The 25138-nt window shown below is 38.8% G+C and overlaps 1 protein-coding gene across 7 annotated transcripts in view; it reads left to right on the forward strand.

Annotated features, from left to right (window-relative positions):
* NPAS3 (neuronal PAS domain protein 3) overlaps nt 1-25138 on the forward strand; it is a gene marked incomplete at its 5' end in the record, with an annotated part of 847295 nt that overhangs the window by 818793 nt on the left and 3364 nt on the right. For all 7 annotated transcript variants that reach the window (XM_084632755.1, XM_084632756.1, XM_084632754.1 and 4 more), the window contains 3 exons: nt 18134-18281; nt 21723-21838; nt 24524-25138. The exon at nt 24524-25138 is cut by the window's right edge and continues 3364 nt beyond it. In XM_084632755.1, the coding sequence (XP_084488881.1) occupies nt 18134-18281; nt 21723-21838; nt 24524-25138 (879 nt within the window). The remainder of the gene's footprint in view (nt 1-18133; nt 18282-21722; nt 21839-24523) is intronic.

A 25138-nucleotide genomic window follows, 5' to 3' on the forward strand; every position in this document is an offset into this window, starting at 1 on the left:
CAGCTTGGGTGAAAGTGATCATGAAATGATAGAGTTCATGATTCTAAGGAGTGGTAGGAGAGAAAACAGCAGAATAAAGACAATGGACTTCAAGAAGGCAGAGCTTGGCAAACTCAGTGAATTGTTAGGTAAGAGCCTATAGGAAGCAAGTCTAAGGGAAAAAGATTTAAGGAGAGTTGGCAGTTTTTTTAAAGAGACATTATTAAGGTCACAAGAGCAAACTATCCCACTGCATAGGAAAGATAGGAAGTAGGGTAAGTGACCACCCTGGCTTAACCAGGAGATCTTCAACAACTTGAAACTCTAAAAAGAGGCATATAAAAGTAGAAACTAGGTCAAATTACAAACATTTAATATGAAAAAATCCAACACACGCATATAGGGAGAAAAATAGAAAGGCCAAAGCACAAAATGAGATTAAACTAGCTAGGGACATAAAGGGTTACAAGAAAACATTTTACAAGTACATGAGAAGCAAAAGGAAGACCAAGGACATGTTAGGCCCATTACTCAATGAGGAGGAAAGATAATAACAGAAAACACACCAATGACAGAAATGTTAAATGCCTTTTTTGTTTCAGTTTTCACCAGAAAGGTTAGCAGTGATCAGACAACTAACATAGCAAATATCAATGTAAATGGAGTAGCAACTGAGGCTAAAATAGGGAAAGAACGAGGTCAGACTTACTTTGACAAGTTAGATGTCTTCATGTCGTCAGGGCCTGACTAAATACATCCTAGAATATTTAAGGAACTGGCTGAAGAGATCTCTGAGTCATTATTGATTACCTTTGAGAACTTGTGGAGGATAGGAGAGATTCCAGAGGAATCTCTGGAAAAGGGAAAATACAGTACCTATCTATAAAAAGGGGAATAAGGACAACCCAGGAATTATAGACATTAGCTTAACTTCAGTACCAAGAAAGATAATGGAGCAAATAATCAAACAATCAGTTTATAAGCACCTATAAGATGATAAGTAACAGCATGGATTTGTTGAGAACAAATCACATCAAACCAACCTAATATCATTCTTTGATAGGGTAACAAGCCTCGTGGATAGGGGGAAGCAGTAAATGTGATGTATGTTGACTGTAGTAAGCCTTTTGATACTGTCTCACATTACCTTCTCATTAGCAAGCTAGGGAAATATAACCTAGATAAACTATTATAAGGTGGGTGCACAACTGGCTGAAACCTGTATTCAGAGAGTAGTTATCAATGGTTCACACTCAAGCTGGAAGGGCATATCGAGTGGTGTCCCTCAGGAATCTGTCCTGGGTCTGCTTCTGTTGAATATCTTCATAAATGATGTTGATAACTGCACAGAGAGTACATGTATAAAGTTTGCAGATGATACCAAGCTGGAAGGGGTTGCTAGCGCTTTGGAGGACAGGATTAGAATTCAAAATGATCTTGAGAAATTGGAGAAATGATCTGAAATAAATAGCATGCAATTCAATAAGAACAAATGCAAAGTACTCCAATTAGGAAGGAATAATCAACTGCACAAATACAAAATGAGAAATGACTGCCTAGGAAGGAGTTCTGCAGAAAGGATCTGGAGGTTGCAGTGGATCACAAACTAAATATGAATCAACAATCTAATACCGTTGCAAAAAAAAAGCGGACATCCTTCCGGGATGTATTAGCAGGAGAGTTGTAAGTAAGTCATGTGAATTAGTTTTTCCACTGTACTTAGCACTCGTAAGGTCTCAACTAGAGTACTGTGTCCAGTTCAGGCCACCACAGTTTGGAAAGATCTGGACAAAAAGTCCAAAGGAGAGCGAGAAAAATGATTAAAGGTTTAGAAAACATGACCTCGAAGAAACGATTGAAAAAATTGGGTTTGTTTAGTTGGAGAAGAGAAGACTCAGGGGGACATAATACGAGTCTTAAAGTCGGTAAAAAGTTGTTATAAAGAGGAGAATGATAAATTGTTCTTCTTATCCACTGAGGACAGGACAAGAAGCAATGGGCTTAAATTGCAGCAAAGGAGATTTAGGTTAGACATTAGGAAAAGCTTCCTAACTATGAAGGTAGTTAGCCACTGGAACAAACTTCCTAGGAAGGTTGTGGAATCTCCATCATTGGAGGTTTTTAAGGACATGTCAGACAAATATCTGTCAGGGATGGTCTAGATAATTTTTAGTCCTGCCTCAGTGCAGGGGACTGAACTAAATGACCTATTAAGGCCCTTTGCAGTCCTAAATTTCTATGATTTTGTATCAGACTGTATTCTGAGAACTTCATGAGCACTGCTGGAAGGTGGTATAGTGCACACATTGTTAGAGTTCAAAACAGACTGCTGGATTTCCTCTAATAAAAGAATACTAACACGCTATCTACGCATATGCCTGCTTTTACTTCCACAGGACACTACATACCAGTGATTCCACAAGTGTTGAATCAGTGGCTCAATCTCTTTTTTAAAAATGAGATATGGAGCTATTATCCCTGTTTTGTTCCATTGAACTTTCTGATGATGGTTTTTTTCACAGATACCCTAGTACTTTGTGTAACAATTAAACTAATGAGTGAGTATCCATCTCATAGTACTTAACCGTGTGGAAAAAATCCCATATAATTTTGTCACATACTTTTTCTGTATCTATTGCAAAAACTGCCACTGGATCACTAATTGATATTACTCGTTAAATCACATTTAATATTTTCTTTGTATTTTTTTGCTGGCAAACTCCTATTCATAAACCTCACCCGATCAGGGTGTATTAGCTGGGATAATGCAACTGAGTCTCCAGCATTTTCGCTAATAATTTTCAGACGTAATTTATAAGTGACACAGGCCTCTAGCTACCACATTCTACTGGCTCTATGCTGGCTTTCCTTAATAAGATTATAGAAGCATTATTCAGAGTTCCAGGCAGTAGCCTTTCCTCATACGAGTGGTTAAGGGCACTCAACAACAGGGGAGTTAATGATCACTGAACTTTCGATAAAACTCATAAAAATCCCTGTTGTCCTCAGGTACTTCCTTTTTTAAAATATCTGTTAGTTTTCACAACAGCTGCCTGTGGTACAGAGCCCTAAATGTATAACATAAACAATAAGCCTACCGTCTCCAGGAAATGTGGAATCTTTCTAGATTTGCATTCAAAACCAATTGTATTGTTACTTATCTGTAACATACTGCTCAACATACAGGATACATACCTGTTATCATTACTATTATATATTTTAATAAAACACAATGTTTATGGGCTAAATAGTCAAAAGAATCTCAGTGCAGCCTGAAAAATTATTCCTGAAAGTTTATCTCCATGCAAAAATGTAGCTTTGTGCAGACAAACTACTTTTGCATGCACAAATTGGGTAGGTAGGAATCTAACAAGCTAATTTAGATGCACAACTCTCAGATTTTTGTACACATAATAATGAACAAATTAAATAATACACGTTCATGCAATTTTAGTGCTGCTTTGAAAAACTGGGCCTGTATGGTTAAGACAGATTCATGATAGATGATTCACAGATGACATACTTTCAGTTCCGGGGCTCAGAGAAGGGGTTGTGTTATCTGTAAGAAATATGCTGTTCCTCATTACATACATTAAAAACGCTTTTAGACTTAAAACTTACCAGCCACCGTAGAGTTACAGGTCCAGTGAAGCTCAAATCCAGCCACCAGCTCTCAGCCTTAGTGTGCAGTAAGAAGATGCATGGAGGGGGATAAAAGGAATCTTCCACTTCTGGTCTCTGGGGCTGCCTTGTATCTGCTACTAAATCCCAGAGGCTTCAGGAGTGCCCCCGTTGTCCTAATTCACCTCTGAGTCTTGTGAAAAGAACAGGGAGGATCATCATTGATGTGGATCCTCTGACAACACCTGCGCCTGCAGAGAGCCACCACAGAGGTGAGCTGCATGTCATGTGAAGGGAGCTCAATTCAGTTCCTGCACATTCCTCCTTCCCCTCCCGCCTCCTTCCCCCAGACTCCTAGGCCCCTGCTCAGTGGAATTACACCTGCTCCAATACCAGGAGACCCGCTGTGACCTTAGAGCTGGGGGCCCAAATGAATACAATTACTCTTGAGTCTAGTTTTTATACTGTCTCCAGTATACAGTATGCTTTGAAACAATGAGAACAGAGTGGGACAAAGGTAATTTGACACCCACTGCTCTATAGTGTGTAACACTTTACCCTGTGAAGAAGCTTTTCTTCACTTGCCACTCTTATTGCACTGATGCTTGCTACTGCCCCTTTCTGATTCAAGAAGTCTCTTTGTTGCTAAGAATGAATGGATGTCACATACTGCTGAGGCATATGTCCCCAATTAATTGAAAAAATTAATGATGTTCACTGAACAGTTACATCAAGTACTTTCTGGCTGGGAATCAGACAGGATATAGAAAAGTCAAGACCTCTGAAGGAAGCCATGAATTGTACTCTTGGACAAATGTAGGACAATGTACTGGAATTTGAAAATGAATATATGGCTTGTAAGAACACTGTCACAAGCATTGCATATATTGGTATATAATAAGTGCCTTTTCATTTTGGAATCCTAATTGAGGTCTAAATTCAGAAACCTGACACTGACAAAAAAGATACTTGTCATCCTCAGATTTTGCTTGGCAAAACGTCATCCTATTTCTTCATGATTTGATTTACAGCTATAAGAAATAGAATTCCTCAGAAACAGTGAGCAAGGGCAGTTCATTTCCCATAAAGCAAAGGTCTCTGATGAATACGTTTGGTAGGATTCTCTCTGATCTACTTTTATCTGGTTTCTAGTAGTTGGAATAATCCAGGTTTTCTGAAAATAGACCACTCCACATTTACCTTGTTCACCACTCCTCTGTTTTTCAAAGGAACTTGTCCCCCAATCTGCTTTAAAATCAGTTATATATTCATGATTTATTTGTGCTTCTTCAGTAAGAAAGTCCTATTGGCATACAAAATATTGTTTTGTGATTTAGCCTACCAGCTGCAATTGAACTAACCCTTTTAACTCACGCACATTAGTTATAATTTTTGGTTCTCTTAATAACCTCAAACACATGAAAAACAAATAGAATGAGTTGATCATTCCTAACAGTAAAATACACTTCACATAGTTTGCCATCATGCTGTGGAATAACTCCACAGTGTCAAGTAGCACACAATTAGTAAAACTGTAGGGGGAAAAAAAGAAGTGTTTTGATCCTGAGAAATTTTGATCCTAATCAGATCGAAATTTCAATGCTCTTGTAGTGCTTAATATCTTCAATCACAAAAAAAAAAAAAATCAAACTGATTCCAATGTTAGGTTTTGCATTCTGTGACTGAAGTAAAATGCTAAAATATACAAATGAATCTCTTTTTTGTACAAGTTTATTATCATCACTAAGAAGCAGGATTGATTCTAAATGCGCATGATAGAATGTCTGATGTTTAGCTAATCCTTAAACCAAGCCAGCCTTGGCGATCTGACGGCAGTGTAGTACATTTTGGTTTATAAGCATTGCAAAGATGGTGGACTGCATAACTGTTTGCACAGTAACCTGCTTGTCCAAACCATAGGCTGACGTGGTCATCTACTTGAGAGAGTGACACAAGCATGCCCTTTTGGCTGGAAATGGTGGTGACGCAGCAGTCAGAAGGAATGAGAGATAAGGGGAAATGGGGATCAAATTAAGTGACTGGTAAAAGAGAGCGTATAAAGAAAACAGATTTGTTTTGTATTGAAAAAAATTAAAGCTATGTCTGGTTTTAACACTTAAACAGTTTTGTTTTGCAATTTTACTCCCTCGTAATTACTTCTAAGCCGCTATCATTACATAGCTCAAATCACATATTTCTGTAATTATTTAAAGTTAGTGTCTAGATTCTGTCTAAGTATGGAAGCCATCATCACACTATCTGAGCGCCAGGCAGACATTAATGAATTTATCTTGGCAACACCCTTGTAACAAAATATTTTGCCCATTTTACAGATGAGTAACTGAAGCACAGAGCTGTTCCATTGGGCCACAGAGAGAAAGAATGAGAATGTCTCTATAGCTGGTGGTTAGGGACCCACCTGCGAGGTGGGAGACCCAGGGGCAAGTCCTATTGCTCAAATTACTCTTTAATTTTTTATACACGGCAGAACAGCTTCAACAGGAGAGACAGGGATACAGACTATCCCGTAACTCAGTAGTTAGAGCACTCTCCTGGGAGGCGGAAGACTACTGTTCAAATCCTTTCTCTTCCTAGCAGGAGGAATAGAACCTGGGTTTCCCACATCCCAGTTGAGTGCACTAACCACTGGGATAAAAGTGATAAGGTGGGCACCACCTCCTCCTCATCCAGTAGGTTTCAGATGTGACTTGATCTGTAGGCAACCTCTGAGTATGCCTATTGGATTGAGCCCCAGGGTCAAACACCTGTCTTCCTTGCTTTGTGGATCGTTCTGGGACTTAAGCAAGAGAGAGGTGTCCAGATGCCGACAGCGAGGCAGCAGTGCACATGCCAAGGCAGCAATTTACACACCCAGCTAGCTTTTACCCTGAAAATTTAGGCACCCAGTGAGTTTAGGCACCGACAGTGTTCAGCGGGAGTTTTGTGGATCCTAGTGGAGCCTAAAACTGGGACTTCAACAGCTAAACCCAGACTTAGGCACCTAAGTGCTTTTGTGACTCCCACCCTAAGTGACTTGCCCAAGATCGCACAGGAAGTCTGTGGCAGAGACAAGAGTTGATTCCAGATCTCCTGGTTCCTTAGCCTTAAGCACAAGACCATCCTTCCTAGCCCTTTACGGGCACAAGTAAAAGGAAAGGGTGCCCCGGCTGAAGAGCCAAGCAATCCCTGCACCAGACTCCTAGGTCTTCTGCTTTTGTAACCTAAGGAGGTTACGCAAGCAGAAGAGTCAGGAGTCTGGTACCGTTGGCATAGCTAGAAACACTGAGCTGCGGGAGCCCTTCATTTGCACAAGTGAGCTGGTGCAAGGCAAAGGAAGCACATGCTACCACATGTTCTTAAAGGTCATAGCCATGGCTACTGCTGAGTGCACTACCTCTGAGATCCAGGAGCCGTTATTTTTGTCTCGGGCACAGGTTTAATTGTGATTGCCTACGAGAGCAGAGCATTGGCCCATCTAGTCCAGTGTCCTGTTCCTCACGCTGGCCAGGGCCGTCTGCTTCAGAGAGAGGTGCAAGAAACTCTGCAGTAGGCAGTTATGGGCTAAGCTGCCCATGGAGAAGACTATTTTTTCCTAGCCTCCATGAGTTAGTGGTTGACTTATGTCACGAAACATGAGCCAAAATTCTTGGTGGTAAGAGGTTCTTGCTATTGTAATTATGGGTATTCTTATTATCCATATAAATATCCAATTGTCTTTTGAATGCTGATAAAAGCTTGCCTTTAATGATATCTTGTGGCAATGAGTTTCGCAGGCTAATTGTGCGCTGTGGGACAACATATTTTTTTTTCAGCTTACCAGCAGCATCAGCTCTTTTGAATGGTAAATAAAACAGGACTCTACAAGGCTACACGTCTAGTGTCTTTAAGCCATTAGTTTGCTGAACCTGAACCTGCTGTTTCTTGATAATAATTTTTTGCCTTTTCCAGCAAAGTGACATACAGTTATGTTGCATGAGGCCTAAAATATAGTTTGCATCAATAACCCTGTAAATTCGCTCCTAATGCTATTTCATCTCCAAATCAAATCCAACTGTTTAATGCAGCGCTAATTAGTACATCCCCATTTCAGTTTGTAGACTCTCTATTGTAATTCCTTGATAGCTCATTTTTTTTCACAGCAGAGCATCAATCAATGTAAATGCCCTGCCAGCCTAGGCAACACAAGATGTCCTCCATGCATTTGTCATTAGCCACTGAAACAAAGGGAATACTGAACTGTATATTTAGCTGTATTCCGTAATTTCTCATAAAAATAAAAACTGCAAAAGAAGAGAAGGGGAAAAAAGTCTGGTAGATTGGCCAACTGCATTATCAAAACCTTGGGGAGGCTTTTTTGAATTCTGCCTGCAACACCATCTTTGAAGGGCTTTTTGTACTTGAAAGAAGAGTAGAGTTCTCCTGTGACATCACTGCAATATGGTCATATCTCTGCCCATTAGACAAGTGAAATTTACACCCAAGCTTTTGTCTCATTTTACATGAAAAACATGCATGCAATATTGACTATGTTTCTGCTATTTATTACAGCAGTTTCTAATGAAGGTTGAATTCCTACTTTTATTCAGAACCTCACTGCTTTTTCAGTTGCCCTTAATCATCTAAAAAAAAAAAATCTCTTTGAGCTGAAATTTTCCAGACCAAAGGTGAATTTATATTTTGGCATGTTTCTGCAAAACTGGTTACTGGAGAAGTGTATGCTTGTGATAAACTGCAGAACCACATTAAATTGCAGAGCCATGTGAATGACAGCATTTATTGTGCATCTCTTACAACTTCACCTGCACTCTGGCCACAAAACCATTTCTACTGTGACTGTTTCTTACATTATAGACCTCTAAGCCACGTCAATCAGATGGCATTTTAAAAAGATTTTGGGGCTCCAGGAGTCCTTGCCACAAAATTCTTTTCTGTTTTTCCCTAATTGCTGAATTTTCCTCCAAAATTACACTGGTCTGAGATACAGAATGGACAATGTTCAGTCCTGGCTAGTGACAGGTTTAATGTTCATTTTCTTGTGACCAAAATGGTTAGAAAAGGAGTTTTAGCCCATTTATTAGTGATAAGTGTTCTTCTTTCCTAGGCCTGGATAGTTGAACCCATAGTATTAAGGGAGACTGGATTTACAGGTAGAACAATATAAAAATAGTGACCACAAAAAGATAAACTCTCTTAAGTAGTTGTTCTGTAAAATATGATGTAGCTACCCTATAACAAATACATGATGGTGTGGCAAATAGGTCTTGTTGGCACTTGTTTGGGAGGACTGGTACAAATCAGTTGTGGCTTTGTCTCTCATGAGTAATGTGGCCAGTTCTGGACCAATATCATTTTTAATTGCAAACCATTTGGGCTGGCATCCAGATCTGTAACTCGTTGGGAAACTGAGACTCTCCCTTCCAAATATACAAAGCATTTGTTCTTAACCCTAGAAAGTTGCTAGATATTGGTCCTTAAAATTATGGCATCCTGACTTATTGAAAAGCTATTTTATTTACTTTTTAGAGATATTTAAAATTAGTGCTACTTTTTCATTCCCTGAGAGCTGTAGCAATGGACTCATGATAATAAGTAGGGCCCTACCAAATTCACAGACTGTGAAATTTTCCTCTGTTGAAATCTGGTTGTTTGTATACTTTTACCCTACACTATTCAGATTTCACAGGGGACATCAGTGTTTCTCAAATTGGGGGGTCCCAACACAAAAGGGAGTCATGGGATGGTCACAAGGTTATTGTAGGGGGGTTGCAGTATTGCCATCCTTACTTCTGTGCTGCCTTCAGAGCTGGCCAGCTGGAGAGTGGCAGCTGCTGACTGAGGGCCCAGCTCTGAAGGCAGCAGCACAGAAGTGAGGGTGGCAATACCACACCAGGCCATCCTTCCTTCTGCGCTGCTGCTGGCAGCGGCGCTGCCTTAAGAACTGGGCTCCCGGCCAGCAGCCACCGCTCTCCAGTCACCCAGCACGGAAGGCAGCACAGACGTAAGGGTGGCAATTCCGTGACCCCCCCCCACAAAAACTTTGTGGCCTCCACCCAACCCCTTTTGAGTCAGGACCCCCACAGTTACAACACCATGAAATTTCAGATTTAAATATCTGAAATTGTACAATTTACGATTTTTAAAATACCCATGACCGTGAAATTCGTAGGGCCCTAGTAATAAGGCAATTTCTTTTTAGAGGCACAAGTAATTTAATTTAAAAAAAATAGCAATAAACTTTCCAAAAAAATCTAACGTAGCTTTTCTGCAAAATGTGGCATGATGCTGTATGGTGGTTGAAAGGGGAGGTTGGCATTTGTTTGGGATAAATAAGACACTGCCAGCTGTGACATACCACAGTAAGCATAGAGGTGGTGTGATCTGGACTCTTTTCCTCTGGGGATTGAGCTGAAATAACTAAATTCATTTCACTCAGTACCACAACCTGAACATGGACTCTGGTCCCAGATGTGAAAGACCAGTACTTTCCCCTTAAACCGTCTTACCTTCAATCAGTGTAGTTTAAAAATATATATATTTAAACTTCTGCTATTCTGCTGTCTTACATTCATCAGTAAACTAGCTCTTGTGAAGCTTCCATCTGCCCTGCCATCAGTATCTGATATAGCTATACACATATTTGTCACAGAGGGTTAAGTTCTCAAATCTTTATTTTTGCCATGCAATGTTGTATGGCAGACATTAATATTAGTGAGCAGGGGGAGGGGACTTTAGCTGCTTTAGCAACTGAGGCCTAATTTCTTTACTCAAGTTGCACGGTGGTAGCTGAGAACTGAATTTAGATTTGGGACTTACAATACAATACTGTATATTTTCTCCTGAGTTTGGATGGATAAGTTTCATTACCGTTAATGGAAGCTACGTCTGAAGTGGTGCTCAGAGCAAGTCTGGGTTTCCAAAGGACAGTTTCAGCAATAGGAAATGGGGAGCCACTTTATGGCAAGATTAAAATTTTAAAAACCAAGGAGAGCCTGACAATCATGAGAAACGAGAAAAGTTACAGAAAGCTAAATAATTGAGTATTCACTATTCAATCCAGTTTATTAACAACCACATTCGTCATTTAGAAAAATGTAGGTCTGTACATTCATTTCCATTCATTATTCCTTCTCAGTTTATAAAACATCTCTGCTTGACTCCAACTTCATCATAAATGTTTTAGTTTAAGGTGTTATCCAGCAAATTTGCTCTTGAACAATAGTTCAACCGAGGAGACAAGATCACGTGAAGAGAGACTCAGCCATGTACAGAGGCATACAAACAAACAGAATGAATTTTCCTGCAATCAAATAGTGTCCAAGAAACATTCTCAGCTAAGTGAAGCACTTAAAAGGAGATAATGTCAAAAGTAAATAAATTAATTAAATGAAATAAATGGCTCTGGATGCTAGGCAGTAAATTAATGTCTTCGAGCACTACAACGTTTATTTCTCCTAAAACCTGAAGCCATAGGATAGAATTCTGATACGCATATTGTAAGTCTCAGTGGGTGGTTGTATATCTGTATCTTAATTTATAACGAGAGAAAAGTTTTGCTGTTTTTCTACATTTTTGAACCGGTACCATGAACTGAAAACAAAATTCTGATCTCATTTAAACTGGTGTAAACCAAAATGTCTCCATTAACTCCATTGAGATACTGTGGATTTAAATGAGATCAAAATCTCTAAATCTGTAGGGGTGGTTCTCAGAGGTTCAGGGTTTGAATCAGTTAGGATAAGTACCCAAATCTTTGCGTGGAATGTCCAGTATTTCAAGTTACTTGTTTGGCTAGATACATAGAGTGAGAGATTGTTCTCACAATATTTTGGCTAGAAATGGACCTGAGCCACAAAGTTTGGAAACTAATCAGGATCAAATTTCTCCGAAGTTTGGATCTGACCCATCTCTAACTTTAGCTCCTCCCACAACCAGGAAACAAAGAGCAGCCGAAAAATGAAAAACTGTGTTTTAAAAAAGGTAAATAAAGATTTTCAACCCTCCTAAAAGTTTTGGTTCAAGCTTTGAGAAAAGGTCGGTTTAGCTTTTATTTTATCTGTGCAGAGTGCTTATCCTTACTTTTATCTAGTTTCACAGGGATTTAGATGTGTAACTTCCCCATGAATCAGGAAAAGACAATATCCCTTAGTGTGGCAGCAAATAACAGATTGATGGCCACATCTTAACATTTTTAGAATGAAATTTGTATAGGTTTAAAAGATTTATTACAGATGAACCAAGCAGTTGGATGGAAATTTGGGTATTATCAAGGCAGAATTTTCTTTTCAAAACACAAACTGTCAGTTCCCTCTGCCTTTGGAAATTATGCCCTTAGCTTTAGAGAGTTCCTACTGTACCAGCTGTTATTTCTCTTAGCAAATATTTATATTGTGATAGCAACTGAAAGCCTCAATCAAGATTAGGGCCCCATTATGCTAGGTGCTGTACAACACAGAGAAGAGACCTTTTTCCAGCCCTGTGCTGCATTCTCATGTCATGCCATGAGGAAGACGGGTAAAGCATTTTTTTAAAAGCCTTACTGAACTGCTGTTTTCTTAATCCACTGTAAATGTATTTTGGGGAAGGGGGAAATCTCTTGTGAGATTACAAATCGCTAAGGGCCAAATTGTGCCATTTAGTATTGGGAGTGTGGAGCCACATGACCCCAGGGGGACCTCTGGGAGGGATCAGACACAAGAGAGGCAGAATTCTTCCCTATGCAGGCTGCATTATCCTTTAGCCTGGCGTGCAGAGAATGCGTCTGTAAGAATTCCTTGCACACTTCCCCAACCTTCATCCCACCCCATCCCTCCCCTGTGTATTAGATAGTAAATCAAATTGTTTGGGGAGAATTACATAGATATATGTGGTTGCTCATAGAGCATATACAGGTCTTCCATCCTCTTAGCCCATAACTCAGTTTAAGTATCAAACATCATTTAACTTTGCTAAATATTACTCAGTGCTTTTTTTTATTGCTAAAAACCAATTTGTGGATGCCTACTATTTAAAACATCTAACTAACTAATTGCAAAATCTATAGAAAAGTCTCTATAGCATCAAAGGCTCAGTTGATTCTATGAGCAGTTATAAATGAAAAACTGTCTCTGTTTCAAGCAAATAAGGCACTTAATGCACTCTTTCTGGCTGTGATGCTATTTTCCCTGTGGGTTTTGAAAATGACCTTCCTGTAAGCATCAAGGACTGTAACTTTTCAGATAAAGAAACTTGTTCTTGTTTTAAGTCTATGCCAGGTTCATTCCCCTATAGCCCACAGGTTTCAAAAGCAGAAGAAAAGTAATCCAGAGTTTTTTAAAAAAAAAAAACAACTCTGTTTCCAGAATGAAGTTACCCTGTCAGCTTGCCTTGGGCCTTAGGTGGAGAAGTGGAGATTAAAGAGTCAGTATTCCTTTTCATGTTTCGTCTGCCAGTTTTGTGAATATAGAAAGAGAACTGGTGGCTACAGCTAAGCATCCAACTGTGGTGTTAAGTACAGAGTTTTCTTCCCCCGCAATACATTAAAAATATTTTTATGAGTTCACAGCAGAAGGACTTCAGCATCAATACTACACAGTTATTGATTAAGGTATCCCAAGGAGGGGGGGGACTACCACTGCAGATTTAGCCTCGATATTTTCCCCAATTATAATGAGCCTCTTTGTGAGGCTGTATGAATACCCAGTGTTAACTGTATAATGATCTCATCATTTCCTATTTACTCCATACTTACCTGAATACACAATTTACTGTAATTTTTAAATGCATAAGCACACTAGTAAAATGTCCCTTTGTAAGAAGGTTCCATAAAAGGCTACTTTTGATATACGATTTCTTTATCTCCTCTTCAAACTGAAGTAGACTACCTCCTTCTTTTAAAATACAATTCACCCACTATTTAAAAGCTTTGGCTTTGATTTCTCAGAACATCCCAAGTTTTTGTTTTTGGTTTTTTAAACCGTATTTCTGAAGACAACCTTGTACTGATTTATTTTGATTTGATAATGAAATTATGTTCCTCCAAAGAATACTAGCTTCTTCCCCCTGTCCCTCCCCCACACCCCCATTTCACTACAAGTACATTGCTGTGTTCAAAACTCCAGACAAAACTGAAATCCCTCTGTCTGGAGCTACATACATATCAATATATTTGTACTTAGAGAAATTAGAGTCAGATTTTTTAAAATTCTTTGTGAAACATACTGTATATTACATCCATGCTAACCACTGAGCTCAGACCAAATAACTAGATAGCATTTAAACAAATTTCAGTAAAATTTAGCATCCACCGTTTTAAGGAACAGACATGTATAGCTGATATAAAGGTCATTTGTTCTAAAACGTTAGCTCTTTTTAATTTTCTTTTAATTAAAGTTTTTTTATTTGCCCCCGCACACACACTTCGTTGTGGGGGGGGGGGTCCATTCCACTGTCCACATTGACACTGATGATTTCCCTGTAGTAAAGTTATTTATACCAACTATTAAGCCAAAATCTAATGCTAAAAGGATGATCCAAGATTTACCATCATTTCTCTACAATTTGTTATCCCCAAAAGGTCTTTTCTTCTCTCTCCCATACATGTGTAACTCCCATTAATATCAAAGAGAGCTACATGGGTACAGGCAAAGTAGAAGCAGCCTCTAAGAGAAGTTTCAGAGTAACAGCCGTGTTAGTCTGTATTCGCAAAAAGAAAAGGAGTACTTGTGGCACCTTAGAGACTAACCAATTTATTTGAGCATGAGCTTTTGTGAGCTACAGCTCACTTCATCGGATGCATCCGATGAAGTGAGCTTGAGCTCACAAAAGCTCATGCTCAAATAAATTGGTTATCCTCTAAGAGAAGGGACATTTGTTGAGCTCTTCCAACAAGACAGTACATCATCTGGACCCAATCCTGCAAACAATTAAGCACATGTAACTTCACTCGTGTGAGCTGTCTCATTGACTCAGATGACCAGTCCTTTAGATTCTCACATCAGTAACATTACACACGTGATTCAGTGTTTGCAGGATCGGGCACTACACGCACATTTTAAACTAGTAAATAGAAAATCCATATTTAAAACTATTTGGACTTTGTCAATGTACAGAAATACAGGGCTTATTCCTCGTCCTCAATGTGGACTTGTCTAGATAAGGACTGTATCTTGGACCAAATAATGTTACTTTTTTAAAATGTTTAGGTTAAGCTTAAACAGGTAGCCCATAACTTTTTTGCTTTTAACTACATATAACTTTCCAGCCACAGTTTAGGTTTGGCTGAATTTTTATATATTTATTTTTACTTATTTTCAAATTTATTAATTTGGTAATTAATTCCCTCTGTCTCTGAAAAGGCAAAACTTAAAAAAAAAAGACAGATCAGTAATGATTCAGTTACTAATTAGTTAAATCGATTTTTCATTTTTACTTCCAAAACTGGTGTTCTAATTTAAAATGTGTTACACATTTCCTCAATAGCATCATCTGGTTTCTAAATCTAAACCTGGGGAAAACAACAGCTGCAAAATAACATAGACCAGTAGATGTTTCAATGCTTTCTGTCTCATCAGATGTCTGATTCTGTAGCCTCTTATTTACAGGCTACAGAAATATCATTCAGATTGGGTATGGGGGAATCTAATGAACTTAAAAGAAGCTGTAAGACCTAAAATCTAGCACTCTGTGGCAAACTTTAAATCCTGCTGGTTTTCCAGTGAGACTCTATAGAGAAAAATACCTTGCGTCCTGGTCTTTCTTTCAGTATATGCTCTTAATGTCTACAAATCTCTCATCTGAAACATTTGCAGATGAAAAAGAAGCATGTGTTTATGGTTCCATGCCTGGCCTGGCCAAACCCTGGAGTGGAGAAGGTGCTGGGGATACAGTAGGAATTCTCAAGATAGGTGGGCTGCTCGGAAGCCTCATTTTCATGTTAGTGTCCCAAATACTCTTCATATTCATAGCAGCCTCCTCTCAGCACAGCAGTGCTGGTGTGTGAGCTCTGGAAGAGCCAGAAAGGTTTGCATGTGACTGCAGTGCATAGAGTTTTCTTCTGTGTGCTGAAAGTTTCGGAAAGGCAAACACCTCTTCATATCAAGGTGTGGTTTTTGTAAGGCTTTAATGTTGCCCTTTTTTCCCATAGTTCTGAAATAAAGAGGCAAATAAGCCCCATTCTGCTCGTGATTCAGACTTTCTGAGTGGTACAAACAACCAGTACTCAGCAAAAGAAAGGTCTCATGGTTCAGGAATGGAACAGAAAGAGCTGAGAGATCTGGCTCTGCCACAGCATTCCTATATGATCTTGAGCAAATCACTGAACCTCCTACTGCCTCGGTTTCCAATCTGCAAAAGCCAAGGTGTGAGGGTATTTGTGAGACTTAATTCTTTAATATTTTTAAAGCATGTTGAGGTCTTCAGGTGGCAGCTACTATAGAAGTGGAAGGTAATCAATTAATTATTATTATTTACAAGTTTAGATAGATTTCACTCTATCCTCCAAACACCTGTATGGTCTTAATTTTCTAGCTTTCCAGGGATATTAATTTCATCATCAGCCATTGACAAGGATACCTTGGAATTTACTATTTTACTGAAATGGAAAATTTTAACAAAGTAAAACTTTAAGCGATGGTTTTTTTCCCCCATTCCTCCCTGAGTTCTCACCTCAGAACGTAACTAATAACAATTACAAAGCTGGGATAATTTGCATAAAATTGCATCTCAAATTGCATGCAACAATGGTTTGACAGAAAAGCTGTATAGTAAGTAGTTACTGCTTTCCGCTTCACCATGCAGTTTTGTATCCTATGAATCACCATAGCAGAAAGCTTGAAACTTACACTTGAATGCAAAAACAAAATGTGGGGAACCTGAGGGAGCCTCCTGTTGGAAATAAATGCAGAAGTGTAGGCAACTTTAGCTTGTTTACAAAATGCCATAACCCAAATTACAAATATTTGCTGATATTACAGAGGAAAACTGACTTATGTTTGAAATTCACTGTCAGACATGCTCCTATTTTAACTTTTTAAAAATTTAATATTTTACAAAGTTTTTTGAGTTGCATTAAGATATGCAAGTGTGTGTGTGTGTATTTTTCTCTTTAAATGTATAATTATATGGCTTTAAATACAGATAGAGACATACAGATAATTTGGGGGATATACATTTGGTTAACTTGAAAGCTCTGAAGTGTCATTTGTGACTCTATAGTACGAACTTCAACAGCATTTTCCAAAGTGACTTTTTTCTGCCTCCCCTCCCTCCTCCAAAAAATCAAAATGTACTTCATGAAACTATTGTATATGAAGCACTTATTAGCCGTAATTAAATGGACAATATGAATTTACTACGTCTTTAGGACTCTGGCTTGTTCTGGTTTAGAGCAAAATGATTAATGCAAATACATATTACTTGAGATAACCATTTAGCAGCTAATTTAGCCAAATTTATTACAGCAGTTAGAGGTTTTTCATTTTAGCAGACGGAGACAAGGGCATGCCAAAAGCAGAAGGTGTGTATGAATGCACACTGCCCTCTAGTGCGCAAAGCTTCCTGGGATTAACAGAAAATACAGACAAGCAGAGTATGCACTGGAGTAATAATATCCAGATGTAAGTATTCTAGGCATTCTTTAAAATAATGCCAGTGTAAAGTATTTTATTTCCATGAAAGATAAGCATCTTATTATTTCTGTACTAGAAAAGAAGAATCAGATACAAATCAAAGCAATTTTGACTGGGTAACATTGTGGTTAGAGAATTATTTTAAACTTCTGTATTTTTTAAACTCTCTTTCTGTGGGCATCTAATATCATGGTTTCACATTACTGATTGTTTTTACTTCTTCTCCATTCCTGGTTATATTTCAGGCCCTGCAGAGAGTTGTCACTCTGCTTGACTCTAACCAAAAGTCAATTCGGCACCTCCCTTAGGCCACAGTTCCTTTCGCAATCTGTTAGTAGATTTATTTTGCTCCAGTATTAAGCAAAGTCTCCCAGGACCTTCCCCCTGCTGACCAATGGAGATTTGATTCATCTGCGAACTGTAAATTCTGTTTGACAAGATCAAAAGAAACAGATATATAAGTTCAGTAGTTGATATCTCCTGCAATAAGGAGCAATGATCAAAGAACAGGGTAGAGTATCTTCCCAAACCTTTCAAATATCCAGACTCTCAAAGAGTTCTACCTGCAAGCAATGAATAAATCACGTACATTTTTTTTTTAACAATTTGTTGTCAAATGCACTGAAAATAGCCAGGCAGCGTTAGGTATTTTGTGGGCCACCGAGATTTGTAGTCCTCTTTGCTCTTCCTCTCACATTGGAGCTCCCAAAAGCTGATTAAAGACTTATTCCAAATGATTGTAGCCCGTGATTCTCCACTGATGCACTAGTAAATAGTTGAACTTATTTGTCATCTTACTGGCATTCGACACTGAACATACAAAACGGGCCAAGTGCATTCCATTTCTTTACATTGGGAATTGTAGAGATGAACATTATTTTACTAGGATACTAACACAATATTTATTGTCCTTTTTGTTTTCTTCCCAGTGCTGAATAAGGGTCAGTGTGTAACTAAATATTACCGCTGGATGCAGAAGAATGGAGGGTACATCTGGATACAGTCCAGTGCTACCATAGCTATCAATGCCAAGAACGCAAATGAGAAGAATATCATCTGGGTCAATTACCTTCTTAGGTATAAGTTTCAGTCACTTTCTTTATTTGAAGTTCTGCCTCTGTTACTTGACTCACATTGAAAGATATAGAGTAAAAAGAAAAACAATGACAACTACAGAAAGTTAATATGAGATGAGCTTTCTCATCTGTTCATGCTCAGAACCAGCTCCTTCTGGTGAAAGTTATTGAGACATCTGTCATGTCTCAGGTTACTGGGAACTTCTTGAATGATTACACTATGTTCGTATTAGAGTAACCCTCCATCAGTTTTATTGCAGGCCTCCATTGCCTTGAATTCAACCCAGCACTAGCTGAAACTCCCAAAGACCTGGCCCACCATGCACTCGGCTTGTTATAAAACGTGTGATGGATTTTTAAGCAGTGGTTTCTTTGGTTATTGCAAAATCCTGGTCTGACATCTGAAGGCAATCTTCCTGGGACATTACAGACATGTCTCTTGGAAAGGTGATCTTCATTCCAATATGCCTTCTTGCGATGACAGGCCTTAAGGCAGTACTCACCTTGAAAGATGGAAAAAAATAAATGCAGAAGAAGCCTGTTAAGTAGAGCTGGTTGGAACATTTTTGACAAAACTTTTTTATTGTCAAAATATGCTATGTTATCGAAGCCAAAACATTTCAGTTTGACTCATTGATTTTGAGTACATTTTCAACGGAATGGTTTCTAAGGTCCAGGATGGACTCTCTGGTCACAGGGAGAGAAACCCCTAATTGAAAACTTGACCTTTTTCATTCTAAAACAGTTTTGACACAATTCCATTTTGCAAAAACATTTGGAAGGGGTTTGGGGTTGTTGTTTTTTTCATTCTAATGAAAATAAATTTGGAAACCTCAAAAGTTGTAGCAAAACAGAATTGTCATTCTCTGGTCAGCTCTGCTTGTAAGTAAGTTACTTGCCATGGCTTGTTATGTTCCCTTTGTTCCAGGAGTGAGGCAGGGAAAGTTCAAAGTGATGTCTAAGGGCTAGATTGTGACTTTTATACCATTACTAAGGAGCATCGTAGAGATTGTGCCTGCCTGAACCACAGTCTTGGATGGTGGAGTAGTCTTGATTCCCTGGGCTGGGAGCTAGGAGCAATCAATTCCTAAGGGAGTACAGGCCCCTGACATTGTGGAAGCTTTGCATGGCAGTGGAGGGGTAAGGGAAGGAGGACTGGGGCACATTTCTGCCCTTGTGTGACTGAGTGGGATTGGATCCTCTCATAATCTGTCCCTGTTCCCTTACTTTTTTCTTTAAAATGTGGTGGATGATTGATATCTATGAAAGTGAGGAAATAGCCAAGCTTGCAAGAGTGAAGCATAGTTGCAGCAATAGTTGCTCCTGAGTCTTGACCTGCAGCACGTGCTTGCCCTTCTGACCCTAAGCTTCTCCTGAACAGAGCTTCAAACTATGCCAGATAGTGTATTGGTTTTCTAATCTCCATAAACACCTAACTAGGATTATAAACCAATGTTTTTTTCACATTTGCTGGTATCCGGACACTGAGTAAATCTGATCCACAGCTGTTCCACAATAATTTGCTGTCTACTAACAGAGTATCAGTCAGAAACTAATTAAGATGGGGGCCTAATTGACCATTACTTAGATTCCTCATAGAACTTGATTTTTCTCCCTCATTCCCATCAGTGTTCTGTTAGAGAAAGGTAACTCCTTCATACAATTTGTGTATTTTTAAATAAAGATTACTCCCAAACAAGATCCAAGCAATGAATAGGATTCTATTGACAGAGCAAGGCATAAAGAGTTCTGATATTACCAATGGCAAGAACACTGGTTTAGATATATTTTCATGCATGAGAAAGTATGTTCAGATGCCTGTCCGACTTGTGCTCCAAATAGACAAACTCTGTTGCTAGATAGAGCTGATATTCTTGTTCAAGAAAATAGTTTTGTTTTTTAAACAACTCTTTATTCCTATACAAGGTGCAGTTGTACCCCACACACACTATTTCTTTTGCTTGAGGGGAGGAAAGTTTTGTGGTGCATTGCTGCATTCTGGCATGGCCATGTACAGTAACATCATCACATTGTTGATGTCACTTTTTTTGTCCCACAGGACAAATCTGCCAGGGTGACAATCCTAGGTAAGAATAGAGAACAACTGTGAATGTTTCAACATTGAATTTTCACAGTGCACTAGAATAGATTGCATATAGGCATTCTGTAATTTTAATGCTCTGAACACATTTAGTAGCCCTGGACCCTCCCCTTCCTTCTGTCTGTAGAGAATTGGAGATCTCCTGGTAACCCACTGACCTGAATATGAATCACACAGGAATGCTCAACCACTCAAAAATCCACTAAAGAATATTTTCTTAAACAATCTATGCTACATTTGTCTATCTAGGTGTCTTCTTCTGGCCTTGCCTTTAATTTTAAAAGGAATCTATTTTAAAAAGGCACAAAACAGATCAAAAATATTTTTTGTAAGACTCTCTTTGATAGTGGGGCTTTTTCCACATTGCAATCATGTTCTTTGCTAACAAGCCACAGGTGAACACCACATGAGCAGATGAAGATATGATTATAATAGGTGTGTTGACAGTTCTGTATCCTTAACATATGCATCATAACATGCACGTGTGCATCTGTCATATATTTAGGTTGTTAATTTTTTTCCCTAATAGCTTTAGAGCTATCTGAGCAGTGACCAGGTTCTGTGGTCCTTAATTGAGCAATATTCTCAGTAATTTCAAAGTGAGATTTACTAGCGTAAAGTCTGGAGAATATAGCCCTTCGGAAAACAACTATTCAAAAGCTATGACAAGGATTGCATAGTGTAATGCCACCTGAATGTGGTGAGCATCATAGGTAGTGTAGAAACAAGTTTTAAAGGATATCAACTCCCTCTCTCTCTCTCTCTCTCTCTCTCTCTCTCTCTCTCTCTCTCTCTCTCTCTCTCTCTCTCTCTCTCTCTCTCCCTATCCCTATTATCATTGTAATGGGAAAGAATTCTAGATATTAGATTGTGGTATTGATTACACAAACCAGACTTGCTTTTAGGTATCAGACAGGCAGGGCTACCTAATTAGCTATGAGTATAACTCAGATATTTTGTGGTATCAGGCATGGGGAGGGATAGTTCAGTGGTTTGAGCATTGGCCTGCTAAACTCAGGGTTCTGAGTTCAATCCTTGAAGGGGCCATTTAGGGATCTGGGGCAAAAATTGGGGTTTGGTCTTGCTTTGAGCAGGGGGTTGGGCTGGATAACTTCCTGAGGTCCCTTCCAACTCTGATATTCTATGATTTTACTACCAATTTAGTACTAAAAAAAACTTTCAAAAAATTCTGCTGTGATGAACTGAGGAGAAATATGTATGTTTTCATGTTTCTTCTTCTCTCTATTTACATTCTTTGCTCCTGAGATTTGATAAAGGAAAGGGAAAACTATCAAACTGCAAATCATCCATTTGTGTTTATGTTTGCTCTCTGTTCTTTAGTAACCCAGAGTACAAGGATACGCCGATGGATATTGCACAACTTCCTCATCTGCCAGAGAAAACCTCAGAATCCTCAGAGACCTCTGATTCTGAATCAGACTCAAAGGACAACTCAGGTAATATAAACAATCCTGCGCTCCGACTACTTTCCTTTTTTATTTTATATTTTTGTATCTTCAGAGCCAAGTCAGTGATTGTATTTCCAGATTATCACTAAATCTCACATTTTTTATGGATGGTTCAGCTTTAGAAAAAATACCTTAAAACCTCAAAATCCTGTTTTTAAAAGATATCAAAATCTTTTAGTGACCCAGAATGATCGGCTATTTACTCAGTGCATGCATGCCTGCTTGAATTACACTTATCTAAATATTTGAATCCCCAGTTGAGTTTGTGAGCAAGCATTATGCCTTGTGCAAAGGCTTACATTGTAACTACTGAATATGATTCCAGTTCTTATCTGTCGCATGTAGTCAGATGTTCCTAACATAAATGTACACTGTCAAAGTTTATCACCCCCTTTGCTGTGTAAATAGGCTTCTTGAGTTGCTTCACTAGGGGGCAGTAAAGATTGCAAAAGTTGTATGTTTTCTTAAATTAAAAGCATTACATTTTATTAGAACTTTACAGGTTCAAAGCACCTGTTTGTAAGTTTTACTTTTCTTTGGGGATTTTTTGTTTGTTTTAATACTAATGATCTGGTTTAATTAATTCTATAAATAAAAAATCCTAAAGAATGGCAGTGTGTTCAGCCTGTTAATTTATTCCCCAGTAGATTTATAAGTAATTACATATGTAGATGTACAGATTGGCTGGTGTCTTTGTAAGGGATTGTCTTTAGTCCAAAAAATGATTCTGTAGGCCTGATTCTTCTCTCATGTCTGTATAAATCGGGAACAAATACACCAAAGTCATTGGTTACACACTATTGTAAATCAGGTGTAAGTGAGAAGAGAATCATGACCTATATGTTTTATTTTTTAATTAAGCAGCCATTTGTTCTCTCATCTTTTGCACTTATTCCTCCTTTCTCTTTTGACAGCTCTGTTTGACAGTGAGAGTCAGATGTTAGGCAAACATACAGGCTTTATGTCCATGTGATTTGAGATCTCATCAGCCATTCAGAATGCTTTTTTTCCTACCCAGTTTCTAGATAACCCGATAATACAGTTGAGGAGAAAAGAGTTTCTATAGTTGAGAAGTGTATTTATGTTCATGACTGCTGAGGCTGGCACAGAGTAAGAGAGCATTCTTCAGTGACGCACAGATGCATGCATCTTAGAAAGTAGGACAAAACTTTTAACAGCTTTGGGTTCTTTTGAGTTCACTTAATATGAATTAAACAAAAATACAGAAAGGACTAGGTTCATAAGATCTTCTTGGCTGAAACCAGTAAGTTCAGTCCAAGCGTTTTTAAATCTGCAGACAACCTTGGTGCCATTTTGTTTTATCTTAGGTTGAAGTCACTCTACCAAATGGGAACAGTAGCTTAAAAGAAAAAAACTTTTCTTTTTAAATTTTTTTTTGGTTAGCAATTTGGCTTTAAGTAGAAATAAAAGCTGTTTTTTCATAACAGAAGGTTTCAGAATCTTATTATTTTTTTTTAAAACCACTCTAAATAAATTAAATGTACAGAGCCTGAAGCTTTGAACAGCTAACATCCCCATCAAGACCAGCTGTTCAGCTGCTTCTGGCAAACTGTTTGGAATTGCCATGGCTCCAGGAGAACCCAATCTTTACAGAAAAACTGGCCCTTTTTTCCCCTGCTCAGAGCAGAGAATTTAAAATGGTAATGCTTGGCTCTGATGAGGGAAAACAAAAACGTCTTTTATTTCCAAAGGAAAGAATTCCGACTGTTCTGCACAGACTGGGTTCTCCTCAAGCCATTCATGACCCTTTCAAACAGTGTGTGATAATTGTCCGTTTTCTGAAAGCTGATCTTGGCTGCCGTAGTCCAACGGACTCAAGTGTTTGTCTTATTCAGTTAAAAATGAGGTAAATATAAAATAAAGTTAAAAGAAATAGGAGGAGGACAGGACCAGGTCCTGAGCTGATGGAAATTGGTACAGCTCCATTTGTTGCACTGGAGTTATTTTTTTCTACTTTATTTTTTTACCTTCCAAGGGAATATTGGCACACAGCAGGGCAATGTAACTACGTTGTTTTAACTGATATATTCATTCAGATTTATAAACAGAGGACCTGATTCTCCACTCACCCTGGGGTAACTGAAGAGTAACTCCATTGAAGTCCACATGACGCCAGTGTAGAACACGAGTAAGTGAGAGGAGAATCAGGGGCGTGGATTATCACTTCATCATGCTACTGCGTCACTCCTATTCCCATTATAAGAACATGTATGCTAAACAGAAATCTCGAGAGTGCATCACCAGTGCTGAATTGTTCACTGACATCTCACTTCAGTGAACACAATTGGAATCCAGTTGCAGTTAGTTATCAGAATTGTTCTCATTAAAGAGAATGTACCAAAGGATCCCACTTGAAATAGGTGCCCTCACACTTGTTACAAAAGCTGCAGTCCAGTGACAAATCCACCAGACCTTTTCCCATTGCCACTGACAGTCCTGAATCAGGGGGATTAATGATAATCAAATCCCTTCAAGCTTGATGCTGCTAGAACTGTGGATCTAGAGCTCAGAAAAACCCACCTCAGTTGAGCCTCAGAGGAATGCTTTTACCAGAACTTTACAGGCAATAACATCTCATTTTAGGTAGACAAATGGAGTTCTAATCTGATGTTCCTATTGCTAATGGTGTTTTTCACGTTTCTTTCCTTCCAGAGGACAATGAGAACTCAAAGTCAGATGACAAAGGAAACCAATCAGAAAACAGCGAAGACCCTGAATCTGATAGGAAGAAGTCTGGGAATCAGTCAGATAACGAAATGAACTGTAATGACGATGGGAACAGCTCCAGCAACCAGGACAGCAGGGACAGTGATGACAGCTTTGAAAATTCTGACTTTGAGAATCAAAAGGCCCCTGAGGACAGTTTTGGTACTCTTGGTTCTATGCAGATCAAGGTGGAGCGCTACGTGGAGAGTGAATCAGACTTGCGGTTGCAGAACTGTGAATCGTTGACATCAGATAGCGCCAAGGACTCAGATAGTGGAGGGGAGGTAAATGCCCAGTCTTCCAGCAAACATCAAAAGAGGAAGAAGAGGAGGAAAAAGCAGAAAGGAGGCAGCATGACCCGCAGAAGGCTATCAAGCACTTCAAGCCCAAATGGACTTGACTCAGCTTTGGTGGACCAGCCCCAGCTGCTCTCGTCGCCAAACAGTGCCTCAGTGCTCAAAATTAAAACAGAGATCTCAGAACCTATCAATTTTGATAATGATAGCAGTATTTGGAATTACCCACCTAACAGGGAAATCTCAAGGAATGAATCGCCCTACA

The sequence above is a fragment of the Lepidochelys olivacea genome (assembly GCF_965140295.1).
Source record: "Lepidochelys olivacea isolate rLepOli2 genome assembly, chromosome: 6".
In the NCBI taxonomy this organism is placed as follows: domain Eukaryota; kingdom Metazoa; phylum Chordata; order Testudines; family Cheloniidae; genus Lepidochelys; species Lepidochelys olivacea.